We start from the raw sequence: 20,961 nt of genomic DNA on the forward strand, positions 1-20,961 counted from the left end.
CAATTAATGTATAAAGCACATCACAATCTCCTTTGCCAAAATATCCAGAAGCAGTTTGAAATTAGAGATAGTTGTTATAATCTAAGAGGTATCAATCAAAATAAAAAAATCCAGAACAAGAACAAACATCAAGCAAAGGTGTGTATCAGTAATAGGAGTCAATCTGTGGAATAAGCTTGAAACTGATCTGAAAATGAGTAAATCGCTGGACGAGTTCAAAAACAAATTTAAAAGATTAGTACAAACAAACTACAAAAATCAAAGTTAAGAAGATAAATTCGATATACTTATAAAATATAGTAATATAACGGTCTGTTCTTGTTTTGGATTTTGATCAACTCATTAAATGTATTCAAGAAATGCAGTATTTATAATGAATATGAGACAATTGATATAAAAAGAAGAATGAATAATTATATACATGTATATATGTAGGTGTGTGTATATGTATATGTGTGTGTATATATATATATATTATATATGTATGTGTGTGTGTGTATGTGTATGTATGCACGTGTACGTGTATGTATGTGTATGTATGTATGTATGTATATATTTATATGTATGTATATACAAACAGAAGGGTGTATAATAGATAAGTACAGTACACATAAGGGTAAAAGTACTTGATGAGAGGTAGATCTCTTCCTTTTCTTTTGCATTGAAAAATGATCTATTTATATTATTACACAACAAGGGGTAGGACTAGATAAGTTGTATACTTCTTCCTACTCCTTTGAGCATATAACGATGCTGATGTTTGTTTTATTTACTTTTTATTTTTATTTCTCCTTTTGTAATTTTGTTTGCCTTTTGTCAATTGTTGTTGTATTGTATGTTCAATAAATTAAAAAAAAAATTAAAATGGCCACGTGATTCAGACGTCATTTTAGTGCGACGGAGTCGTCTTGTTTTGTTTACATGCTATAGCTACAGCGTGGTCTGTGTTTTTTGTAAGAATGGCAACCCCCAAACCCGTCAACGTCAGTTCCGTGCCCATCGACGCCTTTAGCAATTTAAGAATTACATCCATTTGGACGTTTCTCATGTCTGTAGGTTCAACTTTCTTCCCAACGTAGCGATGCTAGCGCCGTCGTTGGAGTACCGCTACAAAACGTTGTGCATTAGTTTTAGTATTCTCAGAATCTGCCTTCTTTTTTTTTTAGGTGAAGTGGTCGGAACCTTGGCTTATCGGCGGTGTTGTGTTTCACATAGTGTGTCTTTGCCTGACTATAGTGACGTGCAAATATTACAGAGCGCAGATCTGCCACTTCCTGCTCATAAGTAAGTGGACATAAGTATTGGGCCACTCACGATATTGGTTTAACTTAAACTGGCGTTCTTATTTATTCCTTGTAAGTAAGACTTGTGTTTGTAACAATTTTTATTAAGTTGTTGTATTTTTTTGGGATCATTAAGAATTTTGATACACAACTGTATAAGTGTAGCGCGTCTTTTATGTTCCTTCATTTTTCCCACAGTCGTCTTGGTGTACAGTGCTGAATATTTAAACGAGCTGGCAGCAATGAACTGGAGGTACTTGTAATATTTAAAATATTATGGAATGCCAATATCCACTTGAATGAGTGAAACCTCTTGCAGGTCGTTTTCCGAGTTCCAGTACTTTGACTCCACGGGCATGTTTATATCGTTGGTCTTCTCCATCCCGTTGCTTTTGAACGCTGTCATCATTGTGGTGAGTGCTGATATGTTGCCATATAAAATTTAAGTCTCTTTTAATAGAACAGAAAGGTTTAACTGCAAATGACAAATGAACAGCCTGAAGCAAGCACGCTTTGCAAATTACGACCACAATATCGATACTCGTTTTGTTAGCCGGTGTATGGCATTTCCCATTGTGTTAGTATCAAGCTAGAGGACTATCAACTTTTGTCTTTCTGCGCAGATTGTGTGGTTGTACAGGACCTTCTCCACCATGGCCGAGCTGAAGACGCTGCAGCTGAAGCAGAAGGCGCGCCTAGCCAAGAAGCGTGATTAATCCTTTTCTCTGGAATATCAAAAAGGACTGGATTTTTTTTTTTCAGTGGTGGACAACCCGCGGCCCCCGAACGCACAAACCCAAAAACAAATACAACCCCAGAAGAACCGTTCTGACCCTGTTTCCTAATAAGTGTGTAGAAAGATTTTACAAGATGAATGCTCTGTATTTAAACGTGTTATTAAATGTGTTTTATTGCTATGATAAAGCGTTCTAAGTGTTCATTGGTGTCCTTGACACGTGTGGCTAAGCTAGAAGTGTTCCTGACGGTTTAAAAGTCTTAAACTCTCTCTCTTTCATTTCATTAAGCTAATACTTGCCATTGCGGCATCATGTTAGTTTGGAAAATTCAATTAAACAGTTTCGTCCTTTTCCCTATGTTCAAAAGGAAAACCCTTTCACCTCTCCTTGACCCCACGAAGTAGCCCAACAAAAGTTAAGGAAAGGTGGCCTAAAGGTTCAGAGATTTGATTTTGCAAAGAGGGCCTCTGAGTTGACGTCCCAGGGTCTTGAACAGTTCCCCCTTGGTAGAATTCAGTCTTATTCACAAGCTTGTCACTAGAGGACGACAGGGAATAAATTAAGGACGCTTGAATGGTGACAGTAGAACTAATAGCTCAACGTGACAACGCGATATTTGGAGGAAGTGGAATCAAATTGCAGCTGCGAATGAAATTAGGAGCGTGCGTGATTTGAGACTTGGCCATGGCCAACGTCAATAAACAAGTTAGAAGGAGCTGACACACTTCAATAGGCGGACCTGCACAATTCATTGATGTGTGAAAAAAACAATTGTTTTCAATTTAAGGGTCATGGCCTAGAATGATGGGTTATTACCGGTTGTCAGGGAAAACAGCTGTAAGCTATTTTATTTATTTTAAAGAAGCTGAAAATTTCTTGGCAATGGACTTTTGCCATTCATTTTTGCCGAAATCCATTTTCATCTTAAAAGCATTTCTGGGGGATTTTGTTTTGTAAGACTATCAGCATTTGATTGTTGTAAAATTTAGTTTTTGGAATCATTCACAGATGTTTTTTTTAAACCATTTATTTCTTCATTTTTTTCCCAGTAATTTCTGTTGTGCATGCATGTTTTTTATGGAATATTCTCCCACCCTCACTTTGGTTTGTTTTCCGGCCATTGGGTTCTTCACAGCTGTGTCTCTCTGTTTAACTCATGGGTTTCATAAATTCAGTGTTACTTTTGGTCGGGGTGCTCGCTTTTTTAGTTTTATGACTTGGCCTCCCCCCAAAACAAATTGGAGACAAGAAAAGAGGATTACGTGGATATTTAATCATGCTGCACAAGAGAAACTGGAGTTGCTACGGAGCCAAGATTGAGACCCAGAACCTCTCAGCTCATCAACACAGCACTAATATTAGTCATTCTACGCAGAGGATAAAGAATATGACTGTGATTACTGTTACATTGTCACCCTCAAGGCACCACATTTTGTGACATTTTTGTTTTTGTGGTGAGGCTGCTCTAACATAGAATTTTGTACGGTATGTATCTTGGCTCAATTGAGGTTCAAACACTTATTTAGATTGTTGACTTCTCCTGTCTGTCAAACGTTGCCATCTTGACTTACTTGATGAAGGAAGAGCGAGTCGGAGGATAAACACAAAAACACAAACATGTCGAGCTAATTAATTACTTTTCCCCTGAGCTCCGGCTCCTGCGCCGAATTCTGAGCCCGTTGACGAACTTATCCCTCCATTTGACGTCGTCTAAACGATTTTCTTTTCACCAAGTCATTCGCCGCAATTAAGGCCCATCCTCCAGGCGTGAATGGAAGCGGCCGGCTCAATTAAAGAAGAGGCCTCGCAAATGAAAACATCTAATTTCCGCCGGCATCTTTTGCATGCTGTAGTTTAATGAGTGCTCATTATGCATGCGGGCGCTAACTGCCATCAATAAGGTCTCATCGCACTCAATTAGTTGCCTGCTATTTGTTTTACAGTATCATGGAAAACAACTTTGTTTGCGTGATGACTACCGCTGTGTTTTGTCACGTTGGTCCTACATGTAAGAATGAAAAGTTTTTAATGTTGTGTTTGGTAGATTCTTTACTGAAAGGCAGATGGGTAATATTGCAATTTGGAATGACAAACAGTTTTAATGAAGTTGAAAAAAATATATATGTTTATTTATTTATTTATTTATGTATGTTTTTTTTTTTGTTTGTTTTTTTATGGGAATAAATATTTGTCCACAGTTTCATGATCCTAAATTGAAGTAATTTATCCATTGCAGTGATCCAAACGATTTGCCAACTCACTGAGATGCAATACTTGAATATGTAATTCTCTCAGATAGAGTCCACGGAACGTAGCCCCGCATTCCATAACATCGTCCATCTGTCTTAACAAATAGTTACATCAGCCCAAGACTAAACTTTGGATCCTTGAAAGCTGCTTCTAAAAATAATAATAGTAATAATAATAAAATAAACCAAAATTTCCCACACCTTTTACAACACAAAATCACCCCCTAAGCACCTCTCAATTACAGTTGCTATAAAAGGTCTACACACCCCTGTTCAAATCTATTTCAAAACTATTTCCACCATTAATGCAACCTCGAAGATATACAAATCAACTGGGGGAGGAATATTTTCAAGAAGGTGATGAGGTTGTGTTTACATTCAACATTCATATGCTTGTTAAATGGAAGTCAGCACACACGCGTCACCATTTAAAGCACCTCTGATAAACCCCAAATCAAGTTCAACTGTTCGAGTTAGCTAACCTGAATCCATTTGAAAGATGCGAGAGGAAGTAGGACCCATTTTTGCTGCTCATCGAACTTGTATGTATTTGATTGACGGTAGACATCTGAGCCGGGCACAGTTTGAGCCATTCAGAATACACAGACACAGCCTTTGGGAGCAGAAAAAAAAAACAAAAAAAAACCCTGGACGCAATAAAAAAATAAATTAAAAAAAACAAAACAAAAGAAACACTGTACATGGTCAAAAACGGCAAGCTTAAAATAAGCTAATTCAATGAAGGCTTTAAGGTTTTAAGGAAAAGTGTTTTGTTTGTTTATTTTTACTCCAGTTAAATGGGGAGTTGGCCATTTTCAAACCGCTAGCTCGATATGAATCTAGCTTCACATGTCCATTCATAATGACAAGCGATTAATTATGGAAAATAGCTACAGAAAACGCTGTCCAGCTTCAACAAAATGACATCTATTATCCATCCATCCATTCATTTTCCAATCCGCTTATGCTCACGAGGGTCGCGGGTGTGCTGGAGCCTATCCCAGCTGTCTTCTGGAAGTCGGTGGGGGAAACCCCGAACTGGTTGCCAGCCAATCACAGGGCACACATAGATGAACAACCATTGGCGTTCACAATCACAATCAATCCTTGGGACAATTTAGAGTGTTCCATTTACCTGCTATGCATGTTTTTGGAATGTGGGAGGAAACCAGAATACCCAGAGAAAACCCACACAGGCACGGGGATAACATGCAAACTCCACACAGTGAGGCCGGATCTGGAATCGAACCTTGCACCTCTGCACTGTGAGGTAGGTGTGCTAACCCGTCGACCACCATGCTACCTAACATCTGTCATTAGCGCTGTAAACAAGCCAACGTTAGTCAGCCACCGCAGCTGCATGACTTATTTGTAACAGAGGCAAATAATGGACACCTCATGCTAGTTTAAAAAAAAAAAAAAACACTTTACGCTTTTTACAATGGAAGATCAAAAGTTCCAAACAATTTTTTAACAATGACTGCACTGTTTCTAAACACATTTCCATGATTTAAACATTTTGGAATTTACAAGAAAAAATTTCTTTACCACTATACAGCATATTTCAAAATGCTCTTAATAAATCATTCATGTTCAACAAGTAGATGACTCATCTGACTACATGAATTAAAAATAAAAAGAAATCATCTTCTGACGCATGGCCTTCCAGTCGTGTCAAGACCATTCGTCATATTTTCCTAATTGATCCTGCTAGCGAATAGTCTACGACACTTATGTGGATGAATAAAGAGGCCGAAAATACACAAGGGAAAGTTCCTAGCAAAAAGCAAATATACATAACAACTGTTGGTTCACGCACCACTAACGTTGGTTTAACAATGTGTAGTTCTTCCAAATGGATGTTCTTTCCTTTGTTCCTCTGACATTACGAATGAAAGTTTCCTTTGTTTGTGCCCATTTCATCTGGTGGGCAAAATGGCAGAACTTTTAAACCACAGTCGTTGCCGTAGTTGACCTTGACCATTCATGTTTTCAAAACAGCATCCAATTTGATGGTATCGTTCGGCCCTTGAGACTTCTTCTGTCGCTGCTTTTTTCAGCACCAGATGTGCATTCGATCCCACTGAAGGCTCCACGGCCGCCGGCCAAATAACAGACCGATTGAAAATGGAGATTTTAGCCACTGGAAATGACAGGCTTGCTTTGTTCGAAGATGGCACTGTCAGCACAATTGTAAGATAACATTACTGCAACACAGTTGTCACAGTACATTTCAGGGTTTGGAATTGACATAGTAAAAAGACACAATTATCGGTCGTTCTATTGTTGTGCACAGCTGCTGGTGGGGTATTCCCCGGGCTAGTCACCAGTTCAAATATATAGATAAATCAATACCCATTCACACTATGGACAATTTAGAACAGGATTGTCCAAAGTATGGCCCACTCAACATGTTTTAGCGGTCTGCGGCAAATACATTGGTACCGACTGTGTACTGTATATATATTTTTTTGTTCCGAAACCACCACTACCCAGGAAGAACAACCTATGAAGAAAGGAAGGCGTGACTGAATTGGTGTCAGTCATTTGTCATGTGCACATGGGTACATTCATAGCAGGTCACTGCGTACCCCCGGAGCCTTGCCTGAACTGTTAGTTTGGGCTTCACGAGCTTTGGTGAAATTCTTTTGGGATATCCACGTGTAGAATTTAATTATTAATAATGGGGGAATGGGGGGAATACTCTTTGCATAATCATCTTTCACTGATGTAGCAGGTTTTTGGGGGGTTGTTTGTTTTAACACATTTATTAATTTACCGGTGAATAAGGTCAAAGTGGCCCTTGCATCCTTTATTTCTTTCTGAATTCATACCTCAGATGAAAGGTTTGTACATTCCTGATTGGTTTTATAATAATAATAATAATTATTATTATTATTATTATTATTATTAGTTGTAGTAGTAGTAGAAATATTAATTTTCGTTTTTTTTACGGACTTGTTTTATTCAGGCACAGGGTTGTCCATGTCCACACCGATGGCGACACAGGACCCCTACGTCATTGGCAAAATGGCGGCTTCAAGCAGCAAATCTGTTCTGTTTGTCTGTCTGGGTAAGATACGCACTTTTCATTGATACAACCACAAAAGGTCGAAAGTACAGACCTTTATCAGTATTTAATTTACTCATTTAGACGCTTCGTGCTTCCGAGTGTTCGTGACATTCACGCCAATGTTGTAAATGGAATGAACCACGACTGACTAGTAAACTTTAATGATGAGTCTGAACTAGTGTTTCATTGTCCACTAAGCGACACTGAAGGTGAAAATTCATTGAGCATTTGTTTTTTCTTTCTTGTTCAAACGCCGAGTCAACCCTCATTTTACAAGACCAATCAGGAGCCGAAGGGAGCGTAGAAACACCGTCGTAACCGCTTTGAAAGTCCAATGTCCCTGGCGCTGTCTGCCGCAGGTGTTCACCTCTCAGGCCTAGCCCGTAAACCAGAGGTGCCCATTACGTCGATCCTGATCGACCGGTAGATCGAGGGCTGGTCCCAAGTAGGTCCGAAAGGTGTAAAGGAGAAAAAAACAAACAAAAACATTTATGTGTCTTTGTACATGTTAGTAATGTATTTTTTTGTGTTAATGTACGCTGCACCCAATTCAATTGATGGCATCACGCAGAAGGTGGTTAGACTGTTTTGTTACACTAGTCTGCGCGCTTGTTTCTACAAACTAGTTTGTATGTGGAGACTAAATCATTATTTCGCTGTATGTATATTAGTGACATTTTTTTCTTTGGTAACGTGCCGTGAGATTTTGGGAATGTCAAATGTGTGCCTTGTCTTCGTGTTACAGATTGTAGGTTTTAGTCGTCAGATGGTGTTCAAGAATGTATTGTGAGGATTATAACTATCCAACAATTACTTTTACAGGGAACATCTGCAGGTCCCCCATTGCGGAGGCCGTCTTCAGGAAGATGGCAACTGAAGCAGGTGTTGCTGACAAGGTATCACTGTAGAGATACAAGGGTGCTGATTTACGGCATGGCATATACTATTTACTATACTGTACCGAGCGATATATTGAATTGAGCTCAATTACATACCCCCTTTCATATGTCCTGTGTCAACTCTTACCAAGACAAAATGAAGTTGTAGGTCGCTTGAACTGGATTTGTGAGTCATCAGAATTAAATTGTAGATACCTTAAACTTGAGTTACAAATATATACAATTGTGTCGCAGATTTCTGAGCGGAAATTGGCGACTGAATAGTAGATATCTATCATTGTTAACCCCATACAGAAAAGTGACAGAATTTGACCCATTAGATAAGATAATAAAACCTTTATTGGTCTCACAATGGAGAAATTCCCAATTTACAGCAGAAGAAGAAGTAGAAGAACATATCTGTAATTTAGTTTTGACCAAGGCAAAACTGTAGTTGTTGACTAGTCCCAAATATGTTACAGAGATCTTTGAAGATTTTTATTCTTCAAAATGTGATTAAAATTAGTTTCAAAGACATTGTTTGTGTCTACAAGGTAACTTGCAGATTGTTAGATTTAACTTTTAAATGATAAGAAGGCTTGCAGAGTAAGCATGTCCATTTTGATAAAATACTAGCAAGGGGGAAGAGGGCACTTAATATGGCCAGCCACACCGTGCTAAAAAAAAAGTGATAAAACCTCAGGACAACTGTCAAAAAGCTCCAAAACATTTACCCACATCAATATTCATTGTAAAGTGAGTCATCAATTTACCTCAGTTTCGAAAAAAAAAACTCACCGTGACGTCTTGTTTTGCGTGCTCTCTCCCCCGCCCAGTGGAGGATAGACAGTGCCGCCACGTAAAGTGATAAAACCTCAGGACAACTGTCAAAAAGCTCCAAAACATTTACCCACATCAATATTCATTGTAAAGTGAGTCATCAATTTACCTCAGTTTCGAAAAAAAAACTCACCGTGACGTCTTGTTTTGCGTGCTCTCTCCCCCGCCCAGTGGAGGATAGACAGTGCCGCCACGTTCGGCTATGAGATAGGAAACCCGCCCGACCATCGCGGCCTAGCCTGCATGAAGAGGCACGACGTGCCCGTGAGACACGTGGCTCGACAGGTACGACCATCACCCGCCTTTGCTCTGTGTCGTTGCAGTGGCTCATAGACAGCGGCGCCACGTCCGACTGGAATGTCGGCTGCCTTCCGGACGCCCGCGGGCTGGCCTGCCTAAAGGGCCGTGGCATTGAGACCGCTCATAGGGCCCGACAGGTGCCGAGCATGTTACAAGACTTCCACACACTACATTACAATACTTGTTCATGTGTGACATTGGCGATATGTGCTTTCAATGTGGTTAGCTGCATTACGTATTTCCTCAAATAGAAGCCGGACTTTTTATTTTTAATTGCGCTTTCGATGCATTTCTCCCAAAGGGTTATTTTTGTTTTCACCTCCATTTGCACTTCACATGAATTGGTTAAATTATTTAACATGCTGCAGTTTATCAAACCAAATTGTAAGAACTCGGCAAGTGGGACTGGATAATTGTTGCATTTGGTGCTGGCAGGCAGGTCAATGAATAGTTTGTCCACTAGATGGCAGAAGCTCCAATTAATCTGCGTCTTATACCTGTTGCCATTGATGGACAGTAACAGAATAATAATTGAATCTCTTCCTAAACAGGCCCAGATTTCACCTGTAATTAAATTCAGGAGTACAGTGAGACGAGCGCATCATTATTTCACTGTCACGTTTTATGTTTGGTTGTGTGCAGTGAGATTTTTCTAATGTAGAATGTTTGCCTTGACTCAGTAAAGGCGTGGGAACGACTGATGGACATTAATCGCAGTGCTAAAATCGGATGTAGGGCTGACACTGTTGAATATTTTTATTATTGATTATTTCATTGATTAATCAAGTAATCGGATGAACATTTATTTTGCATTAAACTGAGAGCTGTGGTACTTCTTGGGTGTTGATTGACGTGAAGAACCACTCGTTTCATATCGTACTGTCAAAATGCCCCCCAAAAAAAGACATTGTTCCGTTCAAGTTGTATATTGCTATCAAATAGCATTGTGCACTCACATCAATACAATGTCGCACCAAAAAATACATTCAGTCGCTAATTCAATCTGCTAAAAAATAATTGTGGTATTCATTAAAGTAGTGCCACCACTTTGAAGTCTGCGGTCGTATCCACTTATAAGGCTGCTTCAGCTTCAACTACATGCCACTTGAAGATTATTCAGACTATTTTTTTGTAATCGATCTAACGGGCTATTATATTTGCCATTCTGATTATGATTTAGTTTCTGGTTTGCTCTTGAAAATGTCAGAAAATAGGGAAAAAAACGTTGATCGTTGTTTCCCAAAGTACAAGCGGATGTGTGCAAATGGCGTGTTTTGGCTAAACACAAAAGATAGGAAGTTCGCTTTCATGAAGGACTCCAAAAATCTGAGAATAATTATTGTTGAGAAACAGAAATCAAAGGATTTGCACAATTTGAAATTAAAATAATGGCTCGAAATGATGAATGGGTTTCTGAACATAATTACTAATATGTCGATGGATGAGTTGTGGATTCACCGATTAACTGTGACACCTAGCGCGGACGCTGCATTCGCATTGACCGATGCATGTCACATTTCTCGCCTTATTCCAATCTGAACATCGCGGATTTTCATTCGTTTTTGTATTTCTGCATCCATGATGCATCTCCCAGTTGTCACTTCAGAGCAAAACAACGAAATGATCATTTCGGTGTCAATCCACCCGAATCAGTATTTAGCTTCTGAGCGCAAACCACTTCTCCCACGGAGTACAAACTTTGCCCGAGGAGCAAGGCAATTTCCACGGGACTCGCATGGCCTTGACAGTTTTCCCGTAGCCGCAAAATCCCGATTGTCGCCCGTGATCGTTTGATTAGACTCTGAAATTGGTCACAGCAAAAGCGGGGTCAATACAGTGAATCCGAGACATGAGACATCAACGTCTCGTCGTGGGAACAGTTGAGTGACTCGGGCGTCAGCACTGCCACGCTGTGCAAGTTGGCTGCAGGCGATGAATCACATGGCAGAGAGAGGATGTGTTCATAAATTTAGCATCCCCATCACTCCTCAGTGTGTTTCCGATCCTCGGAGAAGTTTCAAAATGTTTCTCCATTTAGGGCATTTTCCTGCTCCCTCGTGTCCTCAATCCCCCCCCTAAAAACCCCCTTCTTCTTCTCAGAGGCTCGTTGCTTTTGCCTGGTTTCTCCTTCTCACCCCGTTTGTCCCTGCAAAGCTGACCCGCTCTAATCTCCTCAAAGCAGGACCGGTGAGCCCTGTGTCCCCATCCGAACAATGAGTTTTGACACTCGCATTTTCCCCTGCCCCTCGCTCTCCCTTCATTAGCCCCGCCATCGCCTTTCTGCTTCCACCCGCTTCTTCTCCCACAAACGCGGTCAAAGGGAGACCACATCAGACGCACGTTTTATTCATATTTGCGGAGCGTTTTGCACGTATGGTAAGAAAACAAGCCCCAAGTCGACCGCGCTTTTCGGAAATGGGCGTTTAAAAGGCTGTACTCATCAATTTGTTATCATTGAGTCAATGTTTGAGGAATGAGCACAACTTTGACGCCAAAACAATCTTCGTCCCATGAACTTAAACTGCCTGGATTTGGGTTTTTTTGATGGATAACAGACACACCATTCCAACCAGCCCGCCCCCCCTTTTTTTTTAATTTATTTTTTTCTAAACATGAATAGGTGCAATTGGATATTTGTTATTTTTAAGCCATGCCTGATACACAGATATCCACCCTGCTCACAAACGTTTTGTTTTCAGCCAGAACAATGACAAACTCGGCACTGACGAATGATTGGATTATTTGTTCTCTCTGTGTAAATATGAGTGTGTTTTTTTTTTTTTTTTTTTTTTTTTTTTTTAGTTAAATAAAAGTGCTTCGGATTTTATTACCAGTCTAAAATGGTATAACGGCAATCTCATCCGTGTCTGCCGCTCCCATAAAATCCAACAAAAACTGTGAAGCAGATGCCCCGTCGCTCATTTCACGACCCATTTCCAGACTCGCGTGCCCCTTCGGATTCTCAGCGTCCTCCTCTAAGAGGGGAATCCTGCGGTTTTTTTTTTTTTTTTGCTTTCTTTGACAAGCAACCAGGCATCTGCCATGAATCAACCAGTGAAAGCCACATTCGTAGTCATAGTAAAACGATACAAGTTGTAATGCTACATGCACTCTGGCTTCCTCCCACCCAAAAAAAAAAAAAACTAACTAAAAAAAGAACCTGAAGCCTTTTTTCGGCTTAACAGGTGACCAGTACAAAGTGGCCTGTAACGAAATACAGTTTACACCCCTGATGTATTTCACTGCTTGTGTCATGTCTACCTTATCAGTCGGCAGATATCTCTGCAGACAACCCCAAGCCCCGCAATAAGTCATAGCTGAAAATCTCTATAAAGATCTGCATCACACGATAGGTCAGCCTAGCGGTCAAGTAAGCGAGCAACTTTGAACACGAGTCGATGAGTAAAGATTTTTGTGCCTCCAACTGGAAATGTTTCACTTGATTGGATCAACAGAGATGAACGAAGCAACTTTTCTCCTCATTGATGATGTAATGTTTATCGCGGTGAAGCAAAAAAAAATGTAATGCCTTTTTGGCGGTTTTTATTTGGTTGCATTTTTTTTTTTCTGCGACCTCAATGGCGGTTCGCCACTCAAGCACCCCCTTATTGCCCAACCGCCGCTGGGTGAATAGAGAAAGATGTTATCGTGTCAAATAAATCTTTTTTTTTCCCTCCATGTAATGATGCCAGTCATTGAGTGGAATCGCTTGGAGTGGTCCTATGTTCAGTTGGGAATTGTGGTTTTGGTTTTTTTTTTTTTTTGTTTTTTTTTTTTTTTATTTTTATTGCATATGGTGTCAACATTTCCACATCAACCCGCTTTCTTCTGCATTTGTCTCCCAATTCCAGGTGACCGAGGATGACTTTATGAGCTTTGAATTTATTCTCTGCATGGACGAGAGAAACTTGAGGTATGAAAACATGTCGTCAGTTTTTTTTTCCCCCCGCTCTTTGATTTTGGATCACAGTATTATGCCTTCTTCAAAAATGCTGGTAGCATGTGTTTAGTGTTATTGATGGCCAGCGTAGACGAACAAAAGAAGAGAATGAAAAAAAAAACGACAATAATAATAATAGGGGATTGAACTATGCCGTCCCCAAAGCTGAATCCAAACTTATGTGCTACTTCGCTACATATTCCCAGCAACAGTGAGCTAAAACTAACGTGTAGGTGAATGCCTCCTTTTAATGAGCAATAGCCTTCCTTAATCTCTTTCAAAAGGTCAGGGTGAAGGGTAATTTTTGTTTTCCACTTTGAACGTTTCGGGATGGTTTTTGAGATCACATGCCCAAGGTAGATCTGATCTGTAAGGAGCTTAGTGAGTTCTTTGGATGCCATGTCTATGCTCCTTTGGGCAGGTTTTTTTTTTCCACCCTCCCCCTTTTTCTTTCCCACATATTTTTCTCAGCAAATGTTAATCTGACCAGAATGAGAAGTGTACAACTTCTTGAAAAGGCCGATGAGGACAGGTTTTCTTCCATATGGTGTTGTCCTTGTCCCGAAAAGTACAAACACGCTGGAATCTGATTAGTTCCCGGTAGCGCATGCCAAACATATTTTACATCCTGGTGTGTCAGTGGTGTGCCTTCTCCTTCCTGCTGGTTAAAGAAAAAGAAAAGTTTTTTCCTCTTGTCCTTTCAGGGACTTGAAACAGAAAGCCAACGCTGTGGAGGATCACCGGGCAAAAATCGAACTTCTCGGTACATATGACCCGCAGAAGCAGCTGATCATCAAAGATCCCTATTATGTAAGTAATCCAGTCAGTGATTTGTCCTTTTCGAAACATGGCGGGGAATGCGGAAGGGTTTATTTAGAGTTATTGCACAAGATCCCATGCTTGGATGGCATAGAAATTTGGAGTGAGCATAAAACCGGTGTCGCAAAAACTCTCCCAAGGGTTGGGCCTTTCCAAAACCAGCTTATTGGGTTTGGCTTCGCACTTTGAAGGCCTTCCATCAAGCAGTTATGACATCATTTAGGAAGGCGGCACGGTGCGTTAGTGGTGAGCACATCCGTTCAGAGGTCGGGGGTTTGACGACTCAAAATCATCCGGAGGTGTGAATGTGAGTGTGGATATGTGGCCCGTGATTGGCTGGTGACCAGTTCGGGAATGTACCCCGCCTTTCGCCCCAATTGGGTGGGACTTGCGTTTATCGCTCTGCTAAATAACTGTGAGCCACGCAAGTGAAGAGAAACAGATTCTCTGTTAATTAGGCAACCCTGTGCAGTGTGTCTCACTCCAAACTGGCCAAAAAGTCATCCAGTACATCCATTTGGCTGTCCATTTAGATGCCTGCCCCGTCGAAAGTGTTCCTGCTGCAACCACAACACAGTCACGCCCGCTGTTAATAAAATAGTTGGCAGACGGCTTACACGCGCAGGTGTTATCTCGCCCCCATTACGGCTTCTGAGACCACAGCTGAACACGGTAAAGTGGCCGCAGGGTGTTTGTCTCCCACTCTGAACTGCAACATTGGGGGGAAAAAAAAGGGAGAAAATTCCCGGCTTTAACAGGCGGTATATTCCCGAAGGATATTTTGGCTTGTTTTCCATACAAAATAAGAACAAACAAACAACAACAACAACCAAAAAAAAACCCCTCTCCACAACCAAACACTTTGATTGGATCATCAATCAAATGTCTGAAAAATATTGTGGAGTAGACTGTGACTTTGGAAACATTTCGTTTGACTCGCTAAGTTGCCGCTTCTTCAGAACTCGTTCGATCGGCTCGAGCAAAAATTGTTTGATGTGGGGGAAGGAATTTGATTGCTCATTACAGCAATTTAGAACAGCACAGCTGCCGCAACATTCTCAGGCTGAGGGTTTTGAATCTTGGCTCCAGACTTCCAGTTTGATTGTTTCCCCCTTTTTCTTTGTTTTTTTTTTACACCCCCAAAATATGCATGTCAGTCTCATTCACGACTCTGCATTCACTGTGTGAATGGTTGTTTGTCTACATGTGCCCTGCGATGAGCAGGCTGTTTGTTCAGGGTGTACCCCACTTCTCTCACCCCAAAAAAAAGACAACTTTCTGCTCACCCAAGACCTAAAAGGAGAAGTCAACTGCCAAATTTAATTTGTACGAATATGTTCTACGCAACCCCACTAGTATAAACATGGCATTCAGATTGATGCTGTGTGGAATAACAGATGAGCAGTAACATCCATCCGTTTTTTATCCATTTTTTATCCATCTCAGGGGGCGGCCATTTTTCCGCTTGCGGTCAACTGAAAAATGACATCACAGTTGCTTGGGGCTCACGTAACAACCAATCATGGCTCAGCTACAGAAAACAGGTGAATTGCGATTGTGATCTGAGCCCCAAGCAAAGGTGAGTTTTAGTTGACAGGAAGTGGCAAAAATGGCTGTCCCCTGAGATGGACAAAAAAAAAAAAAAAGTGGATTTTGCCGCTTAACTCGTATTCCACAAACGTGGAATAATATGAATGAGAATGTCGTGTTTTGACGAGTGGAGGCGCATAGAAAATTTGGGGCTTGACTTACCGTTGAATGACGACAGGTGCTACAGAAAATGCACATATGGATTACATCAGTGTAGAAGCAATCTCAATTCCAAAGCTGAAGACCGAAGTGGAAAAGTTTGTGAAACAAAATGAATGATTGATTGAGTGAGTCGGCACCACGAGTCCTGGCCCCGAGGTGATCACCAGTCCAAGTGTGACTCACACTCATGATAACGTGACATTTCCCCAAAACGTCAGTCTGTCCAAATGCTGGGTCTTCAACATGAGGACAGCGTGCCAAAAATGGGGACCGTTTTTTTTTTTTTTTTTGTGTGTGTGGTGTCAACTATCGCCTCATTCCGTTCATTTCGTCTGCTGCTCGGAGAAGACCGTCTCTGACTGGCTGGCAACTTTCAGTTCAAAATATCCACAGAGAAGCTTGTCTGGGCCAATTTTGCAAAGGATTCGCCAAGCTGACGCGTTTTCAAACCTGCCCTCAAACTCGACTATACGGTGGTACCTCTACTTACGAATGTCTCTTCATATGAAATTTTCAAGTTACGAAACGTCTCAACAGGAAAACATTGCCTCTTGTTACGAAAGAAATTTCAAGATACGGAAGGTAAAAATACAAGTATGGGCTGCTACTCGCAGTTTCGAGTTTCCTGAACGCAACATACATAGCTGCTCTGCTATTGGCTATTACCGAGCATCATTCTGGCATCCCATTGGCTAAGAGGGACCTCAAAAGTATGTGTGTGTGTGTGTGTGTGTGTGTGTGTGTGTGTGTGTGTGTGTGTGTGTGTGGGGCGACTGATAATTAGGTGTTGATGCAATGTCCTCGTCATTCGCCCAGGAGGTGTTCCGATGGTTTTACGGAAATGTGAATCACCCAGAAAAAGTGTTGACAAGTCGGGCGATCGCTCACTAGGTTGATGTTTGCCTTGGCCATTTTTGAAGGATTGTTAAAAGCCGACAAAAGCAAACGTCCTTGGATCAGTTCTTTACAAAATGCCAAGCAAAAGCCACTTCTGAGAGAGAACATGAACTAAAGAGGGCGAAAAACAATGAGGACGCAATTCAAAGTTAAATGACCATCATTTTTATTCTTTGTTTTTCACATGATGCACAACTCTCACTCTTTGTGCAATAATCTAATTAACATGTATTTGTTATTTTTATGCTTTAGGAAACATTTGTGACTGAATTTTTTTTTGGGGGGGGGGGCTTGTAACGGATTAGGGCATTTACATGGAAAAATGCCCTCAATTTACAACATTTTCTAGTTAAGAACTTTCTTCCAGAACCAATTAATTTCGTAAGTAGAGGTACCACTGTACCGCAACAGGGAAAACTGTTTTGATACAAGAGCAATGTGTATCCTTTTGTAATCAGTTGTTTCTTCCTGACTTTTATTTGTCCGGGAGGATTTCCGAGACGTTTGACATGCTCCATTGCGCTTGCTACGTACCGTACTTGTCATATGTAAAACGGTAAGAATGGTGACTTCCACGTCGCTGTCATTTCGTTCGTCGATTATACCACGAGGTGCCAATCTGACATCACGATTGCCCGGTCACCGGTGGTCTCATAAGATACCCGCTGCCGTCCATTTTCATCGAGAAGACACAAGTGTGTGATTGTAAAAATTATTTATTTATTTTTTCCCCCACGTTGCTGGCAATAACAAATCTATTTATTTGCACATAACCATATTAATTCATCACGGAAGGAGATGGTTGAGTTTCACAGTATTTTTCTGCAACCTTGGGATTTTACTTTGACTCTGAGTCACGATATCTCGGCCTGATTGGGATCTCTCATCACATTAATTACACTGTGAAAGCGCCGCAAAAGGCGAAAAGGAACATTTTCTTCCAGCGCGTTGTGAAGACAAACATTTTGATGCGAAGGGGCCCCTGATGCCAAATTTTCTGTCGGCATCTGGAATCGGTCTCCCTCAGGGCAAAAGCCATTCAACTATACAATCAAACCTCGGTTTTCGTCCATAATCCGTTCCAGAAGGCTGTTCGAAAACTGAAATTGTTTGAAAACCGAAACCACGCTCTTTTTAAAATAAAAATGTTTACTGAACACGTCTGCTCACAATGGAAAGCAACACGAGGAAGCGTCACTTCCTCGTGTCAGGAAGGCGAGAGGAGTCAAATGGTGCATTCAAGTGCGCTCAGTTTGTTCGAGAACCGAAATTTGTTCGTCATCCGAGGCATAAAAAACTCGAAATTTTTGGTCGAAAACCGAATTGGTCGAGAACGAGACGTTCAAAAACCGAGGTTTGACTGTATTTTTAAACTGCATTGGGTTGGCACGTGTAGGCCGCATCATGATAGTCGGGTTTGATATTTTAACAGCCTTATCTCTGCTTATCTTCGCATTCTCCGACATGAACAATGAAAGCAGATATTGCTCCCTTGTCTGCGACCTGACACTCCTCATCCCCCCTTGTATTTTGTTTTTGCTGCAGGGAAGTGATGAAGACTTTGAAAAGGTGTACGAACAGTGTCAACGATGCTGCAGGGCGTTTCTCGAGGCAAACTCATAGCGTTGTTGTCGCTCGCCAATTGGCCACCGGTAAGGCATTCTTTGGCCATGTTGCACAAGAATATCATTGTTGGGGGGGGGGGGAGACAGCCACCGGAACGCCTCCAAGTTTTCTGTATTGTGCTTGCTCTGACCACATTATTGACGTGGAGAACAATTCCTGTGTTGAAATAAAAACCATACAACCCACTCAGATCATCTTGATTATCATTACGGGTGGCGCAAAACACAGCGTTCAGAACTGACATTTACAATGACGCATTTGCGCTAAGAGTTGTTGGTGCGGCAGTTATTTGACGAGCTACGACTTATGTGAACTATATTAGTTGTGTTACAAAGGGGAGCTAAATGAAATAAGAGGGTGGAAGTTGCAAAGCTGGCTGAGACACTCTTACTGGAACGCTCATCGCCCTTCGCGACATTGTTTTAATAACTGGAATTTGTTCACAACAGGCGGTAAGTCCCCACTCTTGGAATAATCTGCTACTATTTTGCTGAACAAAGTTCAAATTTGCGCAACTGTTGACTTTTAATGTCCATGTGCGCCTGTGAGTCCTCTTGTAAATTATTCTATCCCCGTTAAGTTACTGTATCTTTTTTTGTTTTTTTGGGTGACCTCAGCATGCCCCATAAAACTAGCATTAATGAAGTTTGGGTGGGAAAAAAAAAGTTTTGCGCCTGACACGCGTCTCATTCATCAACATTATACCGGACAGACGTGATTAGCATAAGAAGATGTGTGGAGAAAGTTTCAAGGAGCCATGTTCAATAATGAAAAGAAAGTTAGCCGTTAGGGTTTGAAATTTGGGCAAATTCCAGTGCTTGTACACATTTCAACAACTTCTTAGTTTTCGCCCAAGTGATCACAAGTTGGAAGCAGATCATCCTGGAAAGTTGAGCGATGTTACATTGCCAAGCTTTTTGAGCACCTTCATCATTTGGTGGTCTCGCAATGAACACGGGCGGCCATTTTGCCATTTGTCTTTCAGAGCTATCTGAAGCAAAGCTCCTCCATCAATTAGGGACCAGTCAGATCATGAAGCAGATTTATGCATCCCTAAAAAAAAAAAAAAGCCTTTAAAAAAAAATTCTCCTGGTTTTGAATTGGGGCGTTTTTGCACTTTTTCATTCATACGTTTCGAAACGCTTACCAGTAGACTCTCTCGTCACAGCATGTTTTCGCATCTCCTCTCAAAGGTTCCATGTCATTTTTTTTTTTGGGGGGGGGGGGCGTGATCATAATTTTTTGCTTTGACCAAATGATACTGAGCAGCCAAGAAGGTCTGTTGGCATCAGAAAAAGCAAGTTACCACCCCCTAACTGGATGTGGAAGATTTGGGGGAGAAAAAAAAAACAGCCATAGTCTTTTTGTCTTCCTACAAAATATATTTTCACTTTTGAGCCATCATAGATACATTTGAGCCTCATTAGGACTTTGGAAAATTTGGGAGCCAATCCAAACTGATGTTTTCTCGCCGATCTTCCAGGCTAACGCTGAGCTCATGTTTGTAGTCGATGAACCTTATCTGTGCGATATTTCTTTCAAAAATTGCCCTTTTTTTCACGGAATGTGATTGTAGCCTTTTATGCAAATTGATTTCCCCCCCCCGAAATCTGGTCCTCAAAGATGCGTTATAAATGATGCTGGAACTGGACTGTGACTCATTAAAAAGGGTGTAACCAAAGTTGAGATGAGCCAAGTGATCCCTGGAGGCTTGCCAATTGTTTCATATCAGGGCGGTGTCCGTGTGTGTCGCTAGCATCTGCGATAGCGAAGATTGATTTTGTTCATTTTTTTTTTCTCAGAAATGGAAAATACACCACCGGTGAAAAATGTGGACCCGGTTTCTCATTCGAAACCTTGAACCTTCGAAACAAATGCATCAGAAAACAACGGTGGCTCCAAAACTGCCACCCACGTACTCATCAAAACCAGTCACAAGACTCCTGGCTGACAGGGAAACTGAATTGGATCCGCTCAAAACTTTTGAATGCACCTTTCGGTACTTTTTGCACAAATTGCTGTCCACTTTTGAAGACAAAAATTCTGATACTTTTTTTTTTTTTTTTTGTAACCGTTTAGTCTATGCCTCATTACTGTGACTCTTCCATTCTCTGCGCATCTCTGTTGCAATCTACTGATGTCGTTCTCGAAGCCTTCAGTGGTGATGCCCACTTGCAGCAACCGTGAAGAGCATTCTGGTGAGGTACTGTTGACCAATTATTAGGCGTTGTCTTGGTTGCATGATATGAAGAGGACAGTTTGTCTTTTGTAATCGAACCAGGAAATTCATGGTTTAAAAAAAAAAACCCTAAAAAAACGGCTGTGAATTTTGCCCCTGCAAAAATTTACTGAAACGTGACCATCTTGTAAGATGTTCTTGAGTGACACAAAGGCTGCTAAAATTCAATGATTAGTGTTTTGCATGGTTAAAAAAAAAAAGAAAAAGAGTTTCAGGGGTTGACCTTTACACCAGAACTGATCGTGTTATATTTTAGGAAGTTCCGCTTCGATTCAATCATGACTGAATGTCATGTCGCCGCCTTCAATTTGAAGCCGCTACTATCGTA

At 41.0% G+C, this 20,961-nt stretch overlaps 3 protein-coding genes across 6 annotated transcripts in view; all 3 read left to right on the forward strand.

The window, feature by feature from the left end:
• The first annotated feature begins 889 nt into the window (after nt 1–889).
• Nucleotides 890–2,207, forward strand: tmem18 (transmembrane protein 18). Its single transcript, XM_019873690.1, has 5 exons — nt 890–1,052; nt 1,167–1,284; nt 1,482–1,536; nt 1,603–1,696; nt 1,907–2,207. The coding sequence occupies exons 1-5, from the start codon at nt 960–962 to the stop codon at nt 1,997–1,999; spliced, it is 453 nt and encodes a 150-aa protein (XP_019729249.1). The 5' UTR covers nt 890–959; the 3' UTR covers nt 2,000–2,207.
• A 5,041-nt stretch (nt 2,208–7,248) lies between these two features.
• On the forward strand, nt 7,249–20,700 carry acp1 (acid phosphatase 1). 4 transcript variants are annotated; one of them, XM_019873735.1, is made up of 7 exons: nt 7,250–7,342; nt 8,165–8,238; nt 9,232–9,345; nt 13,212–13,273; nt 14,005–14,110; nt 18,314–18,420; nt 20,197–20,700. In XM_019873735.1, the coding sequence occupies exons 1-6, from the start codon at nt 7,255–7,257 to the stop codon at nt 18,389–18,391; spliced, it is 522 nt and encodes a 173-aa protein (XP_019729294.1). In that variant the 5' UTR covers nt 7,250–7,254; the 3' UTR covers nt 18,392–18,420; nt 20,197–20,700. The 4 variants fall into 4 exon arrangements, with proteins under 4 accessions (XP_019729295.1, XP_019729294.1, XP_019729292.1 ...); XM_019873736.1 differs by lacking the exon at nt 18,314–18,420 and having other exon boundaries at nt 7,249–7,342; XM_019873733.1 differs by lacking the exon at nt 20,197–20,700 and having other exon boundaries at nt 18,314–18,579.
• The window catches only part of fbxo25 (F-box protein 25), a 42,804-nt gene continuing 42,345 nt past the window's right edge, over nt 20,503–20,961 (forward strand). The window contains exon 1 of the mRNA XM_019873724.1: nt 20,503–20,597. The gene's annotated coding sequence lies outside the window, so the exon portion shown is untranslated. The remainder of the gene's footprint in view (nt 20,598–20,961) is intronic.

This window comes from Hippocampus comes, unplaced genomic scaffold (assembly GCF_001891065.2).
Source record: "Hippocampus comes isolate QL1 unplaced genomic scaffold, H_comes_QL1_v1.1 scaffold126, whole genome shotgun sequence".
Lineage (NCBI taxonomy): Eukaryota > Metazoa > Chordata > Actinopteri > Syngnathiformes > Syngnathidae > Hippocampus > Hippocampus comes.

Excerpts from the sequence above, each read along its gene's own strand:
- tmem18 (XM_019873690.1), top strand. The coding sequence starts at position 960 with ATGGCAACCCCCAAACCCGTCAACGTCAGTTCCGTGCCCATCGACGCC. Across the intron at positions 1,285-1,481 it reads CTGCCACTTCCTGCTCATAA|TCGTCTTGGTGTACAGTGCT; the intron begins GTAAGTGGACAT and ends TTTTTCCCACAG. Across the intron at positions 1,537-1,602 it reads CTGGCAGCAATGAACTGGAG|GTCGTTTTCCGAGTTCCAGT; the intron begins GTACTTGTAATA and ends AACCTCTTGCAG.
- acp1 (XM_019873735.1), top strand. The coding sequence starts at position 7,255 with ATGTCCACACCGATGGCGACACAGGACCCCTACGTCATTGGCAAAATG. Across the intron at positions 8,239-9,231 it reads AAGCAGGTGTTGCTGACAAG|TGGAGGATAGACAGTGCCGC; the intron begins GTATCACTGTAG and ends TCCCCCGCCCAG. Across the intron at positions 13,274-14,004 it reads ATGGACGAGAGAAACTTGAG|GGACTTGAAACAGAAAGCCA; the intron begins GTATGAAAACAT and ends TTGTCCTTTCAG.